At 40.5% G+C, this 20,014-nt stretch overlaps 1 protein-coding gene across 4 annotated transcripts in view; it reads right to left on the bottom strand.

Annotated features, from left to right (window-relative positions):
- Window positions 1-20,014, bottom strand: part of LOC141960575 (BEN domain-containing protein 5) — a 971,168-nt gene that overhangs the window by 374,203 nt on the left and 576,951 nt on the right. The window contains exons 1-2 of one of the 4 annotated variants that reach the window (XM_074906249.1): window positions 15,119-15,718; window positions 1,121-1,254 (exon numbers count right to left, since the gene is read on the bottom strand). The exons of 2 other annotated variants lie outside the window; for them this stretch is intronic. In XM_074906249.1, coding sequence (XP_074762350.1) covers window positions 1,121-1,254; window positions 15,119-15,335 — 351 coding nt within the window. In that variant the 5' untranslated portion in view covers window positions 15,336-15,718. Of the gene's footprint in view, window positions 1-1,120; window positions 1,255-15,118; window positions 15,719-20,014 lie in introns of those variants that run through there. One more of the 4 variants, XM_074906250.1, reaches the window with a different exon arrangement.

Here is a 20,014-nt window from a genome sequence, read left to right as displayed (position 1 = left end):
CACCTAACTGCCTGATGCAAGTGACTGAATTAACACTATCAGCAAACACTGAAAGGGAATTAAAAACACAGAAATTAGAGACAGAATGTATCATCCAGCCTCATCTCCCTCATTAACTGATTCCTTCTGTATTAGTAATGTATTGCAGAAGCTTCGTGTCCTTTGAACTCTCAGCAGAAATTTACCTTCAGTCATCTGAACAAACCCTACAAATTAAAACACACCTCTTTCCTAAGGCCTGGATAGTGGTATGTGACAGTATGGGTAAAAGTCACTAAGTTTTATTGGCCAAATATGGAAAAAGCATTTGAACTTCCAAGCAACTGCAAGGAAAGCAAATGTAGCTCATAGGTTAGAGACAAGAAGCTGACACTATCAATTCCCATACCACAATATCCACGAGTAATGTGGCAGAAAATGAGATTATTTGATGTTATGCCTGCTCCACGCATGTTCAAAAAAAAAAAAAAAGGCGAAAAAGCTGGCCCACCATAAAGAAATGTACTAGTATCATTCCTGCAGCTGCAGAACACATGAAGCCACAGAGCAGTATTTTATTCTGAAGGTTGGCAGACTTTTAAAGAAATCATTTGATATAAAAAAAATAAATATATTTGCATAGTGGGTTTCTGGCATCTGGACCTAAAAAGGCAACTGACAGTTATAATGGAGGGATATGGTCCTGTCAATTTGTCTTCTCACCCTCTGCTGTAGTTGGGAAGTCCCAGAGCATCCCTTCCAATTGCAAACAAGCAGCATGCAACAGGTCACAAGTGCCACCAAGAACAGCTGCTTGACATTCACATAACTGGTGACTTTTAAAGCATTTAGGCCAAAGTGGAAGAGCATTGTTCCAAAAATCTCAAATGGCAATTAAACTGTGCCGACAGTATAAACAGGAAAACGTTCGATTGCACATAAATTAGGTTTTGAAAACCCGTACCCCACCCCCATACACAATTTGACCCAATTTCACCAAACACAGTGTTTTAAGGGGATCAAAAGCAGGCCTGGAATTCTTAAGCTATGACATCTGTATATGCCCCAAGTACTTCCAAAAAAAAAAAAAAAAAGAAAAAAGAAAGGAAAAAAAAAGAAAAAAAAATGAAGACTTCAGTACCTTACTGTGTCTAAGCTCCACATCTTCTTCCCCATAATCTGTAACCTCCCCAGCTTCTTCTACGTGATTGAGAGAGAGTTTGGGGATTTTAATTTTCTTCTGCATCACACTGTTCTCAAGGTCAGTTTTGTCCTCTAAAACGTATATTAAAAATAAAATTTTGTTATATTAATCAGTGTTCTTACTTCGAAATACTACATGACTTAGGCAAGACCAGTTTAAAAAAAAACAAACAAAAGCCTCCCATGCTTCAATCCCCTCATAATACTATGATCAAATTAATCCATGGCGTAACTCCACTGATGCCCACTGACAATTCTAGGGTTTCAACAGGGGATCAATCTGGCCAAACACAAGAATAAATATTGTAAAATGCCAAGCTAAATTCAAGTGAGTGATCAAAAGTGTCAGCGAGTAGCTTGTACTATCACTAAAATAAGAGTTAAAGATGCTATAAGTAAAACAACTTCCTAAAAACCATCTGTATTGCTTTAAATTTTGTTTACCAACAGCATTTTAATATTCATAATCTGTTGCTGCAGCTCAAACTCTGCTTAGGTTTAAAGTGAAAATAAACTTGGTAATTCATCCTATATTCTAACCATTATCTGTCAGCAGTACAGATCTATTTGCACACACAGCAGATTCTGCTGTTCTGCACGTGCAGGGCTAGGAAAGGGGATGCTGTAGGACAGGTTGAAAGGGCATGACAGAAAAGTTGCATATGGACCAAATCTGTAATAAAATTACTCTACAACCCCTATCCTATTTCTTTAGTTAACAGTACTAATCCTTTTCCTTTAGATACACAAAGCCAATAACTGCTTCTATTAATCTTTGAATCTCATTAAGAAAATTAATTAAAATATTTTCAAGTCTGAAATATTCTAACATACCTCAAAATAAAGTAGTTCAAAACATTATTCTGAAAGTAAGTTTGAAATATTTTAGTATTCCTGAAAAGGTTCAGAGGGGACAGAGTATCAAGAGTATAGTCTCCCCAAATGTGCCTTTGATCTGTAAAATTGCTGCAGAGCAAACAAGGTCTTAAAAGACTCCCAAGCCTGGCTACCTGTTCAAGACACTGACAAGGAGAAATGCTTTAAAGTCAAAAGTGTATTTGTACACTGAAAACTTATGAGTAAGAAAACGTTTTAAGTCTTCTTATCCACCTGCAAACTGTATTTCACAAAGTGTCCCATGAATATTTTTGAAAGTGCCAATGAGGATGGCATTTGTGAGTGCTTAGTTGCATTGACTTTTGCTTTCTCAAATTAGCATCTCTCCACAGGACCTCAAAATGGTTAGTGTTGACAGTGTAGGAAAAGGAAACAAAGGTAAATCACTGTTTAATGAGGAGCAAGGCATTCATTAGAAATGAATTACACAGATGAATGCAATTCATTTTGTTACAGATAGAAATGGATCTCTCGTAGGCAAATGGTGATATTGCAGCCCAAGGCTATGTAAAGAGAATAGGCACAGAACATGCAGAATAAGACATTAGACAACCTGAAATGAAATGCAGATGGTAGCAATAAATACTAAGACAGATGCAAAAAGAAACACATAAACAACAAAAAACAGCTAGGCTTATTTTAGATCATTCTCCATTCCCCAGAGCATCACGGATGCTTATCCCAGTAAAACAAAAAGGCAATCCAACTGTTTCAGTTTTGAAAAATAACCCCCTACGTTTTCATTTATCTGGAAAACGTAGGTTCATCAGAACAGTGCAATAACCCAATTCTACTGTCAGAGAGCAGAGAAGAAATAAGAAAATAAGAGAGTCCGTCTTCGAAAAAAATACAAGTTTACAGACTAAAGGGCAGACAGATGGGTATTGGTAACTTCTTGGAAGACCAGAAATTTAAGAACAAGTAAATCCATATTGAATGAAAAAAAACCCCACACCAATGACTTTTTCTGTGACTATATATTTTGAGGTATCTGATAGATTGAGGAATCCTTTGCTAAAATATGTTCTCACAATTCCTCAGAGGAAGAGCAGCACATGCATGCTGCAGAGCCAGCTTCTCTAGACTGCTCTGCCAAATCATCTTCCACAGAACGTGCAGATGAACTCCTACATTTCAAGAATGCAGATCAGTTTCTACGCTCCGAAATAACCCTTGGCCTCACAACGAGATGGACACAATCCAATTACTTTATACAGTTAAAAAAAATTGTCTGCTGGCAACTAGCTGGGGTCACCAGTAGCCAGAACCCTGTGCAAACTGGAAATGGATACTAGCTGCCCTTCCCATGGCCAGAGAAAAGCAAGTCTTGAAACACTCGTGGAAAGGGCTCAGAAAGGAGTAAGCGCGTGTGCAGACTACAGTGGAAGTCAGCAAATACTTTCCAATGAATACAACAACATTAAAATAAAAACAATTTGTAACAACAGAAATATTTATCTTTTGACTGGGAATTTTTACTTTTAAGTCAATTTATAAAGGATAGTGCATAAAATGTATTCTTAACAACAGAAATGAAAGAAAATACTTAGTTTGGGGTCAAACAATGCAAGTCATCTGAATTCCTCATTCTCTTCACTCCCTTCCCAATTTCTCAATTTGCCTGTAAAATTTATGTTTGCAAAACTTCATTGGTGGACTGAAGGTCCTTACAAATGCTTAGTTTGTACACCACTGGTGTGTAACTATCAACACAGTTCTCTTTCATGTTTAACAAATCTCTTCATTTGACTTTTTGATTTTATTGCTTATCCTGTAAACGAACTAGTAAGCTGAAGAAAGGAACTCTTCTCCCCACACAAATTTTGAAAAAACAATGGCGACAATGATTTTATAGAAGTTAAAGCTCAGGAACTTTTAATTTAGTCAATGAGCAAGTAATTTCACATTCTTCTGCCTTCCAACAACAATACGTATAACATTTTCTTACATATGTTCTGGTCTTTGTAGGCCTATTTATACTTAACACAATTCATCCAGTATGTTGGATATGAAAAGGCCTTTTGTTTTTCTTTTTTTTTTTTAAAGTGCATTTCTAACCTCTGTTGTCTTCTGCATTAGCTGCAGATAGAGCCAGAAAAATCTCATTCTGAATTTGAGGCTAATGGTGAAGTACTGGCTCTTGTTCTGTAAATATTAATGGAATTTGGGACGGGCGGGAGGGAGAGAGGGGAGACGAGGAGGAGGGGTAGGAGAAACATGAAGCATTTAGAGCAGTTCTTCTTAGGACTCTCTGTTGTTGCTCCAGCCTACAAGACAGGTACAAAAGAACAATCCAGCAAAAGGCCAAACACGCATGACTTCGAGCCAGAAGAAAACCAGGATATGAACCAAATGGCTGGACAAGCTGCAGTTCAGTGCCCGAAGCTACAGAACATGTGAAGAGAGAGAAGGGCAGCCCTAGAAACATTGTTGCTCAGAGCCTTGTTTTGTAATGACCCAAATAATTTGTCTGGACTTTGTCCCAGTCATTTAAACCTTGCTACAAGTTAAAAATTGTACCTTCCTTTAGGTATCCATGGTGAGATTGTCATAAGTTTGTTTGTATTGTTTTTCCTATATATGTAATAAACGGTTCAGTGATACCAGCTACTGAGAACCAGTACTTAACACACCTAATTAGGTACTTGTATTGTGCTTCTACCCTGCATATTTTGTTACAAGAATGGATGGCATTGGTTCTCTCTGTTCTTTTGCAAGGGACTTTCTGGAAGACACATGTAAAATTAGGAAAAATTGCTTTTGGGCGCACTAGCCATAATTCCAGACAGAGAACACTGTATTCTGTGATTCAATATACAGAATAAAGCATGCTGAAATAATTGTACTCCAGGAAAATGTCAAACTTTGAGAGATCTTGCCAGTCAAATCGGTAAGTATGGGGCTTAAGAGCCAGTGCACATGATAGTATCTCTGCCCATACAGCCACATCCCAAAGTTGTTGGGGTAGTAAGAAGAAAATGAACTGCTGAAAAATTACGGAGTGGCTGGGAAGACATTTGGCCTCAGCAGTACTGAAAGAAAGAAAAGCCAAGAAAGCAACCCTGCATTAGAGAATCTGTATCAACTAGCACAGGATAAACTGCTCCTGGAACGTTTTCCTCAGTAAGACCATCGTTTCAGTGTCAGGATGGGTTGATCCAGGCCAAAAGGTAATAGCTTTAAGTCTAGAGTGTCAGGGAACTGAGACAAAGCAACTTTAACAGGGCAGGAAGCAAGTTGGTTAAATTCAAGTAAAAACATGTTAGCACTTTAAAACTGGAAACCCTATTGTGGGATGTAGAATAAAATTATGAAAATCTCAGTCTCCTTAAAACATTCCTTACTTTCTAATTTGGAGGTAAGAACTGAACAAACTAAACCCTTCAAAAAGTAGTTCAAATGCTGATTTTTTTTTCCACCTTTGGAGTAAGAGCTGGAAAAATAGAGGAAGAGAGCTCTGCACTCCAAATGGATGAGGGATGGCAGGTCTGGGATCAGTCCAAATAAGGGGCTTGGCAACGCTATAAATCTTACAGTAATAAAATGAAAGAACCTTGAGCAAAATTTGTCCTTCCCCTAAGCCTTCAAAAAAAAAAAAATTCCACCCCTTGTGAAAAACGATATACTGACAGATGAAAAAATTTACCATCACCCTTCCCGTTTCCAGGCATATACCCAACACATATGGACACCACCTGCACAAGATTCCCCCCACACTGCTGCACTGAACTTCTCTGCTACTGATTTAGCCAGGTTGCTTCTACAGAGCAGGTAACATCACCTGCCTCAGCAGGTTGTGTATCAGTTACAGTTCATGAAGACACTTAAAAACCAAAAGCAAAAAACCCACAACCCAAAGGCATACTTGGTGCTTCAAAGCAAATACACACACCAAGCACGACAGGGCATCGATTCCTAAGTGCCACTTAAAACACAAATAAACAATAATCAATATTGCTGTGACTGAGAAGGAAAACAGCATGATAGTGCAAGGAAAAAAAAAAAAGAAAAGCCACATAGCTTATTTGAAACTGAAAAAAAAAAAAAAAAAAGAATTGGAAATTAGTTCTTAGCTAACATTAAAGAAGGACTTTACCAGGAAGAACAGAAGAGATTTTAGAAAATGTAACGATCCTACAGGCTCAGAAAATTCAGCACACAGAGGAAGAATATGTCTCATATAAAGGATCTCTGAGCTAGCACTACACTGAGACTAAGACCACTACCAAAGAAGAAGAAATTCAGAATGACAGTAACAGACAACACAGGATAATGGACAGCAGTAGAAATGCTAAAGTTCTCTGAAGAGGACAGGTGTCACCAAACTTGATGCAGCTAAAAGCAGGGGAGCTGTGCAAAAGAGGGGTCAACCAGGCGCTTGCACTGTCAGTTCAAGATCTGGATAGTATAATCTACTATATTGTTTAGCATTGTTTTGCAGACTACAGGAGAGCTTTGTTGGAAGGCCAGAGAAAAAAAGGATTACAAAAATAAACATAGGGCACAGTGGAAACACTCCATGGAAGTATATTTAGTTGGACAGAAAGGTAAAGCTGGGTGCAAGCAACAAAGCAGATGAAGTATAAGAGACAAGACTTTGGGTTGGGAATGACAGAAAAGATTAAGAGAAGTGGACAAAAATGGTAGGAAAATACAGTGAGCCATCCTAAGCATAAGCTAAAAAAGATTTCTGCTAAGGACGTCATAAAGGAAAGCGGACAAAAGAAGTTAAATGAGAAGTTCGAAACAAAAAGGTAGAGCTAAGAGTTGCCATCATCTGGGCTAATATCACTCCCCAAAATTTAAGAACTAATTAGTCCTGCAGTACTTCCCCTGAAGAGAAAATGACAATAACACACAAACAAGTGACTAAAAGAATGTCTTCAGAGCAAAAAGAAGAGTGAGCAAAGAAGTCAGGGAAGAACCACATATCAAGTAACACAGTGACAGGCAGGGCCAATGAGCACGGGGAGGTGAAGACCCATTCTTGAGGAACTAGCCAAAAAGGCTGTTAAATCTTGTGAAGTGAATTTCAATGAAGTGTAAAGAATAGGAAACAGAGTGAAAATAATTCTTAATCAAATTGGGAATAGGTAAGAGAGAAAGGTCTTAAACTACCACTTGACAGGTTTAAAGATGATGGGTAAAAAGGATGATGTGCCACAAGCCTGAATCAAGACAGCACAGCTCACTGATGATGGAGAGAAAGCCACACCTGTTTTGTACAAAGGCACTAAAGAAGGAAGAGAAAATTAAGGAGCCAAATTCACAAAAGCAGAGGACATTATATAAACAACTTCTATGTCTTAAATTCTGTCTGAAGTCCCACACCAAGAGTGGCTCTCCCTCACTAATATTCAATGCAATAACACAAGTAAAGTAAATTCACAGAACATGGACCTGCTGCTCTCACAAAAAGCAAATCTACCACACCAACTACTGAAGCAACAAATGTTGAGGCCTGAATACATGCTTTTTCCTCTGGTGGAACAGCAAGTGATATTCAGTTTAACACTGGTAGGAGTGTTACTGATATGGACATCCATTTGTAGTTCGATTTCTAATGCACATAAAGGCATTCAAATATTTTGTAACATTCTCCCTTCGCATGTGCTCATTTAGCAGCAGATTGTTGAGATTTACTATCAGCCCAGATGCAAGTCAGACCTGTGCTGCAAGAAAAATATATCTCCTTTCTTAATCTCCATTATTAATATGAAATATTTCTTAATTCAAAAGTTGATACAAACTCTCTTTAAAAATAATTAAGCAAAAGCAACATGGCTCAAAACTCATACAGCTAGAAATAATTATTATTCTTTTATTCATCAGCAAAACTCTCCCTTCCATTTAACTTTCAGTGGTATTAGAAGAGTACTTGGCTGCAGTAGAAACTGATGGAGCTGGACAATCAAGACAAGACATTATGCTGAGAAACAGGAAATCATGCTCTCTGCAAGACTGAGGACAGTTTTAATCCTGGATCCAATATTTACTTAAATACTGACCTTGAATAACTCAACCTTTCCATCTTACAGTCCCCATCTGAAGTGTTGTGCAGATTTGTTAATATTTGTACAATACTCTGAACATGTCGAACACAAAGGATTATAGCTATTATGGAACAACCCTCTTAATCCTTTCTGAAACAAATACAATAATACAGTATTACCATTAAATGAAAAAGAACCCTGAAAACAAGTAGAATGTTAAAATGCTATCCTTTAAATCTTTCCTCTGTACCTACATATGAAATTTAACTACGGCAATTATTTTTCAAAAGTCTGAACAGGATAAAAAATTTTTACAAAAAAACTATTTATAATAGAAGCTCTTTTTTTCTTTAAAAGTTCAAAAGTTCACTTAAAGAGATTATCAGTTTCAGTGACAGCTACAATTTGACAATCTGGCTGCCCTGACCAGTCAGTCTGTATCATACTGTAAAGTTATATTAGGACCAAACCTTGATTATAATTTTGTGATCACAAAGGCCACAAAGCCACAGAGATATTGCCTACCAGCTATTCAGCAGATAAAGCAGCAGCCTACAGGGAACACTCCAGGAAGCCTCCGCAACTATCTCTGCCCAAGGAATAAGCTTGCTTTGGAAATAGTGGGTAGATTTATGCATTTTTTAGTTCACGTACAAAAATTACAATGTGGTTCAGCCTCTACTATTTTAAAAGAGTTCCTTTAAAAAAAAGCAAATAATTGACTGACTGGCACTTAGGCAATCCACAGGAAAAAAAATGTTTTACTGTTCAATTATGAAAACAAAAACATTAACTTACATTTTTTCCCCTTTTCACTCCCCTGCAAATTTTAGCATATTTTAATTAGTGAGTGTTAGTTACCATAGCTACCATAACCATACTATCTTTGAAGTCAAATTTATTAAAATCCTGAAATTCATACTTTTACTGTATCACAGTTAGGCTTATACAACATTTACAAGCATAACTGGTGTTATGTGGTGCAACATATGTACTAAGACCTAGAGAAATAACAACAGTGTAGGTCACCTGTATAGCTTTATCTCCTAAAAATAAATGGGTGACTTCTGACTATTAGGGTGAAGCAAAAATCAAATGTGACTGAGGAACAAGCAGCTCAGTTGAGAGGGGTTTAAGACCAAAAAAAAGATACTTATTTCCAGAATAAGCACAGTGATACACGAAAAGAAAAAACTAAATGTAAGGGTAAACTCCAGCTTTTTAAATTCCTTTTTACTGGCACTTTATCCTGCTGATGACATATAACCATCACCAGTACAGTATCACAAGGTTTACTCCAAGCCACTACTTCTCATCTACAATTTTAAAAGTTCCAAAATTTTTTGTTGCTGCCATTTAAGCTTTATAGAAATGTGCCATGTTAAGTCTTCAACACTGAACAAACAGAAATGACACAAAGAAACCCTCAAATTTTGTGCCTTTGTACAAGCCCTCCATATCTGATATGCTCCTACGGTAGAATTTAGAAGGGAAAAAGAAACCAACACTCTTCATGTTAAAAGAGTTAAAAATAAACCAGAAATGGTTCAAACACAAAATGAGTGTGAAATTTAGCTTTAAATATTCTTTATGAATACTGTATTCAGGACTATATTTAACAGTGTGATGTAGTTACTCTGTTATACAAAATGATTTGATGAACCTCTGCATACAGCCATATCTTTAACCTGGTGAAAAGGTTAATAGCAGTAGCATGCCAGGTAAGTATGTAACAAAGTAAGCCATGCACCTCATATCACAGTAGAAAGTTAAAAAAAAAAAATTTAAAAAATCATATTTTGAACAAGGTTACTTTGGCACTGCCTAGTCTGCTGGGCTTACTTTCACTGACCGCAGAGGCAAGACCCGACACACAGGTACAGTGGACAGACAGCACAGTCAGGAAAAGCTGGGCTTGCTGCTCAAGGGCAGTGACACACAAGCTCATCCACAGAAACTCCAGAGCTATCCCAGGAAAAAAAAAAAAAAAAAAAGATCAAACAAATTAAAAAGAATCTGTGAGGAACTACTATCACTACTGGAAGGTTTCCTACAGCCTCCTCCTGGCACTTCTTTACTCGGGGCAACACTTGGGATCACCCAAGAAGCAGTTGCAGGCATGTTGATTTTTTTCCTGGTGCCATTTCTCCCCAGGTCCCTGTCACATACCATACGAGTCGCATATTATGATGGGAAACAGACCTAGAGCTTTCTAGGAACAAAGAGTTAGCAAATGCTGTCCCTACCACAATAGTTCATTCAGTCTACAGAATTTCAGTCTACTTTCCTGGGAAAGGAAACGCAACACATGGACTATGTATGAACCTGGGATGGAGCATGGGTACACAGCACCCACAGCTACAACCTGCTCTGCGTACTCCAACTCCAAGCTGTCTGAATAGCGCAAGGAGGAAAAAATGCACATAGAAGCACAAGACTACAGAAATGCCAATAAAAGCTTTAAGATAATGTTACATATCAAGACCACTTCCTGACCCAAATTCTGTATATTCTTCATGTAATCTAAGACCTCATCTTGTAAATTTGGACCTATTCCAGCATTTGACAAAGGGTCTTTCCTCCATCAGCTATATCCACAGGGAAAAAGCCTGGTTCAACTTCTTAACAACCTGACTCAAAACTCAGTCCTAGAAACATTTTAATTTAAAATTGTGCTGGGAACAGAGATTTTGCATCTTTCTGATATACAGAGCAGATTACCTCTCCATGAGCTGTACAAGCTTTTAAAGATTTCAAAAACTGCCTAACCTATTTTAATAAGACACAGAGCACAGCATTTTATAAAGGGGCAAGAAAGAATACGGATGCACACAGGTACTAACACATCTGCTGTGGCAGCTGGGGGAATCACTGAGAATCCAATGGAGATGGATTTGTTACCATTGTGTGGGTGGGAAATGTTGAGGGCAGCAGCTACAGAGAACAATTATTTACTGTAGTCAGGAAAGAATGACTTCAATTAGAAGATAGTCACTATTAAGTTGTTAACAAACATAGCCTGAAGTAGTGAACTTTAAAAAGTCCCTGAACCTCAGTTCATTCTGCCTAACACTCACCACTTTTGCAAAGCAAGAAAAGGCTCTAATAGGGTCACCTAAGGATCATGTTAGCTCCAGTAAGGTGCATATGCTTATAGACAAAATTCTGCTAGTGACTATATTGAAAAAGTGTGAAAAATTTGCAGGTGGCACACATTTCAAGAAGAGGGACCAGAAAAACAGCTTTTCAGCATTTTGAGAGGACAGCAAAGAAAAAGGAAGGGTGTGGATGATCAGAAAGACAGACTCAAACTCTTCCTGAAAAGCCGTCTACTATTTTTCTATGCTCAGCAAGATAGACCAGTTAACATGCCACTTCAAAAAAACTGCTCTACAGTGAAACTCTAGACTGCAGAGCTATATTTTCAATTCAAGAGGTAAATAAAATTATTCCTTTATTCCTACATAACATCAGTTGCCTGTTAACCAAATGTTGAACTTGTCATGGCAGAAAACATTTTTTTAATATGGCTCAAAGACCTAGAACTGTCTTAGGGGTTAATGTTTCTGGTTTGAGTCATGTCTTTGGCTAGCTTCTTCAAAAGTCAAAGGTTCCCAGCCAAAGACATAATACCACTATCAGCAGTTCCCAACCACACACACAGACCTAAGAAAAGTGTACAGCCGCTCAGAGTTCATCTATCACTCCGCTGCAATACTACCAGATATTATCTCTTACTGAAATATTCAAAAGACAGTATTTACCTCTTCAACATACCAAGTCTACCACAATTACTTGATGCTATGAGCATGCACTTTAAAAAAAACAATAAAATTTGTGACACCTTTCCAGCAGTGTTCTCTCCTCTGCAGCAACAATAAGCGTACAGGCTTCCAACCATCCAACCTCACCACAAAGGATCAGAGAATTGCTTCTAGACTCTCTAAGATGAGGACAATTGTTTCATGAATTCTTTACACAACCAATGCTCCAATAAAACTTTGTACTATGGTCATAAACATGTGCCAACTCCTGCTTTACGAGGGTAGAAGTTTGAAACCTATCTGAACTTCTTTAAACATAACAGGAAAGGGAAAACTCTTCTCAAAAGAAAAAAATAGTGGCTCTAATAGGGGCCTTGTATCTGTGTTCTTCCTCTTCTACTCCTTTTTTTTTAGGTCACTAGAAAGAAAAAAACAAGTGGATCTGTTTCTCAGACTAACTCCCACTGCCTGGACAGTTTGATCATGAAAAAAATATATAAATAGGTACAATTTTGCTTACTTGAGCAGCCTTTTTAAATCACTGTAAAACTGGGTGCCATTCAAACTGTAAAAAAACACTGTGCAGGCAGGCTCAAAAAAAAAAAAGACATTTCCCCCAATATTCTTTTTTGTTGTTTGTTTAATATCTGTACCATGACTTTGATCCTGAAGCCTGTTCCTAATGGGGAATCCTTGGAAAAAAGCAGTAAACCTTAAAGTCACTGATGGGACATACTTATGCAGGTAAGGGTTCCTTCCAAAAATTCAAATTTAACTATGTATATTTTACACATAAAAGGAACTTTATACACATTATTTACCTCACTACTAAGGTAGGCTGGAATCCTTTAGAATGAGAAGTTCTATACTAGTATGTGAAACATTACTGCAAACTTGTAAAATTTTTTAAACTAAATAAGCAGTTTGCATAATAACAGACTTGTAATGTTTACCATAAAACATTCTCATAATCTGTAAAAATAAGAGTTGGTCACTATAAATCGAAAATTGTGCTCAGATGTCTTCATGTAAGATCAACTTTTCTCCCAAAGGTTTTTAACCATTATAAAAGCAAACACTAATATGAAAACTGTGGGGAGAAAGTGACAACATTAAAAGTAACCCTTTGTATAACCCCCATAAACATATGTTTAATTCAATTATGGTATTTTTATGTGGTGCAGAGTGGAAAGAAGCACAGAAGTAAAGACTCATTTGGTGTTCAGGTGAAACGTCTTCCAAGCATGTAAATTACAGATCTAGTCAAATATATTGAGATGTGACAGATGTAATAAAGATATCTATATATTTCTTTGTGTTCCTGGCTCAGCAGGACAATTTTCTGTAGAAAATAAAATGTCTGGGGAGCAATCAGTGCAAATCACTAGTATAGGTAACAAGTCTTGTTCTCTGGAGGAAACAGCATATATTGGTTTGTTCTGGTTCAAGAGAGATGAAACAAAGGGAAACTGTAGAGAAGAGCACTTCTCTTAGATACATACAGATTCTATCTGGAACAAGGGAACTGAGAAAGTAGGTGCACTTTCTGGTGGAAAACTGGGGCAATCTGGTAAAGGCTCAATGTATGAGCAAAATGCCTATTACTAAGTATTCCTCTGAAACACTTTGGTTATGTTGGGATGAACATGAGGAACAGAAAGGGCGCTGCTGCTGCAGTTCCCCAATGAGAAAGAGGAAGTCCAACTGGGATGCCTTTGGGAAGAGGCCAAGACACTTCTGTCTTCCCACAGATGTGACAGGTAACTTTCACTAAATACATCATACACCAATTCTCCTCTGCTACAGATGGGACAGAAAAAACACAGACTGGCACAGGACAACAAAAACTTAGTGGGAGAATTCACTCCTCTGGTAGGCTACTGGTTCTCCTGAACTCCTGGAGTTGCAAATACTCACAAATTGGAAAAGCTTTATAGGGAAATGACATACATGTTTGACTGTTTCTTGTTCTTTCCCGGCATCCATTTATAGCTACTATGAGAAACAGGATAATGGTAAAAGTCACTGTCCGAGTCAGGAACCAAATGGACCCCCACTAAGCTGAACTAGTTTAGGAACTGTTATTTTCAAAAATAAAAATAAAATTAAAAAAGAATAGTTTTACGTGACTTTAACACCAAGTTACTCTGTTTAGAGATCAGAACTTGGCATTGCCTTCTCAAAACGATGCTAGACAGCAGAGTTTTTAAAGCCCATTCCATATTTGGGGAAACAGCCATAACCAGGATTTCTCCCCAAGGGGAAAAGTCAGGATCAGAACCCAATGTCCTCTTTGCTACCCAGACTGACATTTCAAGTGGTCATGGTCGTCTTTCAACAGCCTATGGGGCAAGTACACTCTAGCCAGTAATTTGCTATAAACATCATCACACTTCCTTTCTATGTCAACCCTGACTATGGCAGCGTGTTTTCTGTGGCTGTGAGGAAACTACACAAAGTCTTCGAGGCAACATACAGCCAAAGAGTCGTGATCTGGGGACACACATAGCAGACGTACTATCTCACAAGGGCTGAACTCATTTAAATGGCCAAAATATAGGTTTATTTCTTAATATACACTTTAATTTGCCCTCTTGGCTAGAGACATTACTAAGTTAAACATGAAACAAACCAAATGTAGCAACACCAAGCTTAAGAGACATAGTATCTAAAGGTCTGGTTCCACTATTGCTTTCCAATTTGTGAGGTCACTTAAACTAACAAAGTGGATATAAACCAGTACCTCTCTAATTTGGTAACATGCTGCCAAACTGCAAAGGTATATAAATGACTCCACGCACTATAAATATACTGTGTATGAAAACCTTAACTTTTTTTTTTTTTTTTTTTTTAAGTTTCTGATTTCACCCCCGCCGCTGTGTAACGCCGGGTACTTCCACGGGCTCACGGTTATTTCGGACACCGTTCCGGCGGAGCACCGCGCCTCAGAGTTCACACGGGAGCGCGGCGCTGCCCGGCTGGGGCCCCCCCAGCCCACCCTCAGCGAGCCCTACCTGGGCCTGGGGCCGCCCAGGCCCCGCGGTGCTGCGGGAGAGGCTGAGGAGGGTGGGAGATGTGTCCCCCCCCCCCCATCTTATCTCCGTGCTTCCCCCCCCCGCCATGTGCCGCCCGGGCTCTGAGCATGTGTCGGCGCGCTGCCGCCCCCTCCCCTCCCCCTCCTCCCTCCCCCACCTCAGCGGGGAGGGGGCGGCATTTGGGGCTTCCCCTGGCCCAGCCTCCCCCCCCCTCCTTCCCCCGCGGCCCGGCCCGGCCCGCCCTCACCTGCCAGCGCCAGGATCTGGGCCTTGTGGAGCAGCAGGCGGTCGCCCCACTCCCCGGGGCTCTCGTCGTCGTCCTCCGCCTCCTCGGGGTTGCGGTACACCGTGTAGACCTTCTGGTTGTCGAAGTCGAGCTGGGACGTGGGGCTGAAGTCCTGCACGCAGGAGACGGGCAGCGCGTAGCAGACGTTGTCCTCCAGGAACCGCACAAAGGCGTACATGGTGCGGCGGGCGGGCGGGGCGGCCGCGCCGGTCCCGCGCTCCCCGCTCTGTTATTGTTCCTCAAAATCCGCCTCTGCGCTCGGCTGAGCTCGCCTGGCCGCGCCGCCAGCCGGGCAGCCGCCAGCTCCGGGCAGGCACGAGCAATCCACCGCGGAGCGACGCGAGCCGGGCTGCCGCGCGGCGAGGGGCGGGTGGGGGCCGGGGCCGGCGGCCCGCGGGAGGAGCAGCCCCCGCCCGGCTCCCGCCCGGCTCCCCCCCGCCTCGGCCCGCCCGGGGCCCGTGCGGAAACTCCCCTTCCGGCGGCCCCGGGCGTGTCCCGGCCCCTCGGCGGGGCGCGGGCTCGCCTCAGCTCGCCGCTCGGCAGGCCCGGGCCTGCCCCGGCTCCCCGGCAGCGGCCTCGCACCTCTGCCGCGGAGGGCGGCGGGGCGGGCAGGTGCCTCCGGCCGAGAGGCTTTCGAGGGTACGGCCGGGCGGGGTGTCAGCTCCACTCGCCAGGCAGCCGGGCCAGAGGGACGGCTCCTGCCCCCCGGCCTCGGTCGTGGCATCGCTGGGCCTGGCGGGCTGACAGGATCCCGGCGAGGGGCCCTGCGGGCACCATCACTCAAACTCGTCCCCAGTGAAGGCGCCGGGAAAGTCTTTTTGCAAGTGAAAAACTCCTTACACCTGTTCCAGAGAAGGGTCCTCTCCCAGGGCTGGGGAGGCAGCGCATGGCGAGGGCTGCTCCTAGGCCAGGGTAGCGCCAGCAAGTGCAGAGAGACGAGGTCAGAGGGGTACGGCAGCATGAGGAGACCAGATCCTTCAGGGCCAAACACTCATCTGCCACATATTAACAGAATCAGCATCCATTTTCACCTGAAGGCTGTAATGAAGGTTGTAATTTTCACCTAAAGGGTAATGCAGAACCACTGGCACTCGGTGTCCCCTGGTGATGGCTGGGAGAGCACAAACCTTCCCTGTCCTCCCCCAAAACCAGCACCGAGGGTTGTGAAATTCTGTGCAGGTGCATAAGAACAAGGGTTAGAGGCAGTACCTTTTTTAGCACAAATTACCAAGTTTTTGGAGGCACGTACATACTGAGCATGGATGTTTTGAGCTTCCTGTATGAAAAAATGTGGCAATGTTGCTAATGGTTCACAGCAAACTTGTACCATGTTTCTAGTGCTGCTTTACTCAGTCAGTGTTGGGAAGAGAACAATAATGTGGAGAATAAAGGGAAAAAAACAAAACCCAACAGAATGAGTAACCAACAGCAAGAAAGGGGCATCACTTGTTTTGTTTGCAAAAAACACAAAATGAAACCAAATTATATGCTCTTTTCTGGTTTACATATCCCTAAGCATTTGCAGTAGTATCTGTACCCGTTACAATGAGTTTAACCACAGTGAACTTGTTTTTTATAGTTATCTTTTATAGACTTCTTAGTACCTGAGCACAGACCACAAGCTGGAAAACCTGAAGGAAAGTTTTGATTGAGCACTGGCGCAGGTTGCACAGAGAGCTTGTGGAGTTTCCATCCTTGGAGATAACTCAAAAGCCAGCAGGACGTGGTCCTGGGCAACCTGCTCCTGGTGGCCCTGCTTGAGCGGGGGACAGGACAAGATGACCTCCCGAGGTCTCTTCCAACCCCAGCCATTCTCTGACCTCACGAGGTCTCTTCCAACCCCAGCCATTTTCTGAAAGTATCGGAAACCTACAGGTATGCCCAGCAGAAGTCTGTCTGTCTCTTAAGCAACACACGAAAACATAAGGAATGCATACAGGTATAGTTAAACCGATGTAAATGTTTCAGTAACAAGCTGTAAACTTCCCATACAATAATGGCAGCTTTATTATTTTAGCAATTACAGAGTTTTGCAAATACTTTCATTTAAGATTGGGGATTTAAATGGCAATACTTTATGTTAACAATAAAGTATTGCCAGACTGGTATGTAATTACAGGCAAATATAAGTCTGCTACAAAGTATGGATGACAAATGTATTCTAGTAGCTAGGCTGCAAGGGAAATGAAATTCCAGCAAAGATTGTGTTGCTGATCAAACAATAACAGCTGCTGAAGCACTCCTAACTCCTCTACTCGTGTTACAATGGAGGCAGAGGGAGCTGCAGAAAGACGACAGGACAGACTGATAGCTGGAATTACTCTGTGGACACTTAAAATTACGTGAAGGACAACTGTGTCCCACTAATTTCAGTGGGTAGGGAGGGATTCGGTACACTGACTCTTACTGGGACTATACTTCCTCCACAGCTGAATTCTATTAGTAACATCTAAGACTGCTGTTGAGAAAAAGGAACACAGAAAAATGGAGGAACTGGAAATAACAGGGAAAATGAAGAGAAGCTAAGGACTCAAAAATTAGGTTGACTTGGAAGGTCAAAGATCTCTTCAGGTACCAAGGAGGTCTGAGTAATTTGCCCCAGTGAAAGAAAACAGCCAGACTTCATGCAAAGGCAGCTAGTGTCATAGTGGGGTTTTTTGTTTGGATTATTTTGGGGAAAAAGGAACACTAGTATTTGCAAGATTTTACATTTGAAGGTTCAATTACACCAAAGGCTGTAAAGATCTTTGTATCAGCAGCAGAAAAAGGTCTCAGATCCTTTAGAAAGGCTGTTCCGCAGTTCTCCACTGAAGGACTTTTTGGGAACAGATTAAGGGTCAGGATGATAAATGCGTGTTTACACTTGGTCCCTAGCACACACATTGAGCCAGAAGGCATTATAATGCTAAAGAATTAGTAATGATCCCATATTCTTCTGCCTACAAGGAACAGTGTTAATTTCTGCCTTTAAAATCTATAAATAATCTGGCACTGGTTAGCTGTGAAGCTGAGGAAAAGATCCATTTAAGCACAGACTGAAACACAAGTATTGTCACTCCTTTCTTTTGGACCTTTCCCATTTCTACTAATAGTTAGCCAGCTGTTTTAACATTGAGGCTAGCTTGAGGTTTAAAGATGTAGAGCTGTTTTAAAAGGTGTAGATTTTAAAACTCATTGTTAAGGGAATTACTGGATCCTCACCAGATTTAAATCCTCTAGCAAGTCCAGTCTTTTAGAAACAAGACAACCCTGCTGAGAAGTAGATTGTCAAAATATAAATGAAGCCTCGGCTTAAAAAGTAAAAGTGTCACACCGAGAGTCAGGAAACCACAAAGCACAGTTCTAGCCCTTGTGGGACTACTGAGTGGCTGTTTCCTGAAACAATACCTATATTTTGCTGCTGCTATTTTTCTTGAAAAGTAAAAAAAAGTGTTAAAAGCAGAAGCTGATGCCTGCTGTTTTGATGTACACTCTGTGTTTACACTTAAAGATACAAAATGAAAAGCTAATAGTACCAATAATAGTTACGCAGGTGCTAAATCTCTTTCACAGCTAAACATTAAAATTAGGCTCATCAGTCATATTACTTCCATGTTTAATATCAAACCCTCAAGGGACACCATATCGATTTTAAATCTACTGATGAAGAAATACCCATTCTCTTTTACCATTCAAGTGGAGGTGCTTCACTACTACCTGACTGCTCAGCAATAACAGCACACTGGACTACTGCTAGGAATCCCTACACATTCAATATGCGGTTGTTTTCTTGTGATTTTATCCTCCAAGTAGTGCATTTCTTACAGCACTGTTTTCAAGCTCAAATCTACCCTGAAGGAAAGACATAGTCACATTTTTTTTTAGGTAACACTGTATTTTAACAATGGCATTTAAAGTCATAAAGCTTAAAGAATAACTCAAATAACAATGCACAAGAACTGAAGACTGTTCAAAGGTTTATGTATGTACACGCATACAATCTACTCACAATCTGGTTAATTTTTACCAAAAACATGATCACTAGGGTGGTCCGAAGGTATCTCTGTTCCATAGTATCTCATTTTTTATCTTACAGTAAAGTGTAAGTTAGTCATTTCCAGGTAAAAATTATTCTTCCTCTGAACAAAGTCAAATACAGCTTCTAGGTGTTTTGAGATAGAGTGATTGGAAGGGGGGAATCGACTAGCTAGACAAACAGATCAGGGCAGGCATTCCACAGAGTTGTTCCCCTTTTAGATTTTTAAATAATTTTTAACTGTCAAGATACTGTTGCTGCACTCTGCTTTCAGTGTCACAATGATTACATATAAAAATCAATCAAACAAAAAAGAGGTCCAGTTCCTGTAGGATCCTAGAAGATGGATGAGAAAATATTTGTGTCCACATAAAATTTCCAAAGCATTCCAATACTAAGAGAATAGTATGGGAACCTGGATTACAAAGATAAATTCTTAAGATTTAATGTTTTGAAATCTATGGCCTTAAACCATCCTCAGAAGAAGGGCATCACTGCAAAGTCCCAATTCCTGAGAGTGACCTAACCTTTCTTTGGGCTGAGGATAATACTCAATCATCTTCTACATTAAACTCTCATGTCCTAACAGAATATTCTTTCAAAGAAATTAAATCTAAGGAACACTTTATGGATCCATTCGTGTAGGAGACACTTATTTCCCAGCTGGTATATTCTGTAGCATGAAAACGTAATGATTAAGCCAAAGTGACCACTGGAGAAGGCACTTTCCTCACTGTTAATGACTGGCTGGAGAAACCAAGGGCCAAAGAAAAAGCCAGACAGTCATTAACTGCTGAAAATTCCTGACCTAAAGGTCACTATTACTATTATAAAAGTGGAAA

Source organism: Athene noctua, chromosome 5 (assembly GCF_965140245.1).
Source record: "Athene noctua chromosome 5, bAthNoc1.hap1.1, whole genome shotgun sequence".
NCBI lineage: Eukaryota > Metazoa > Chordata > Aves > Strigiformes > Strigidae > Athene > Athene noctua.
Note: the sequence above shows the minus strand (reverse complement) of the source record. Positions and strands in the feature narration are given on the sequence as shown.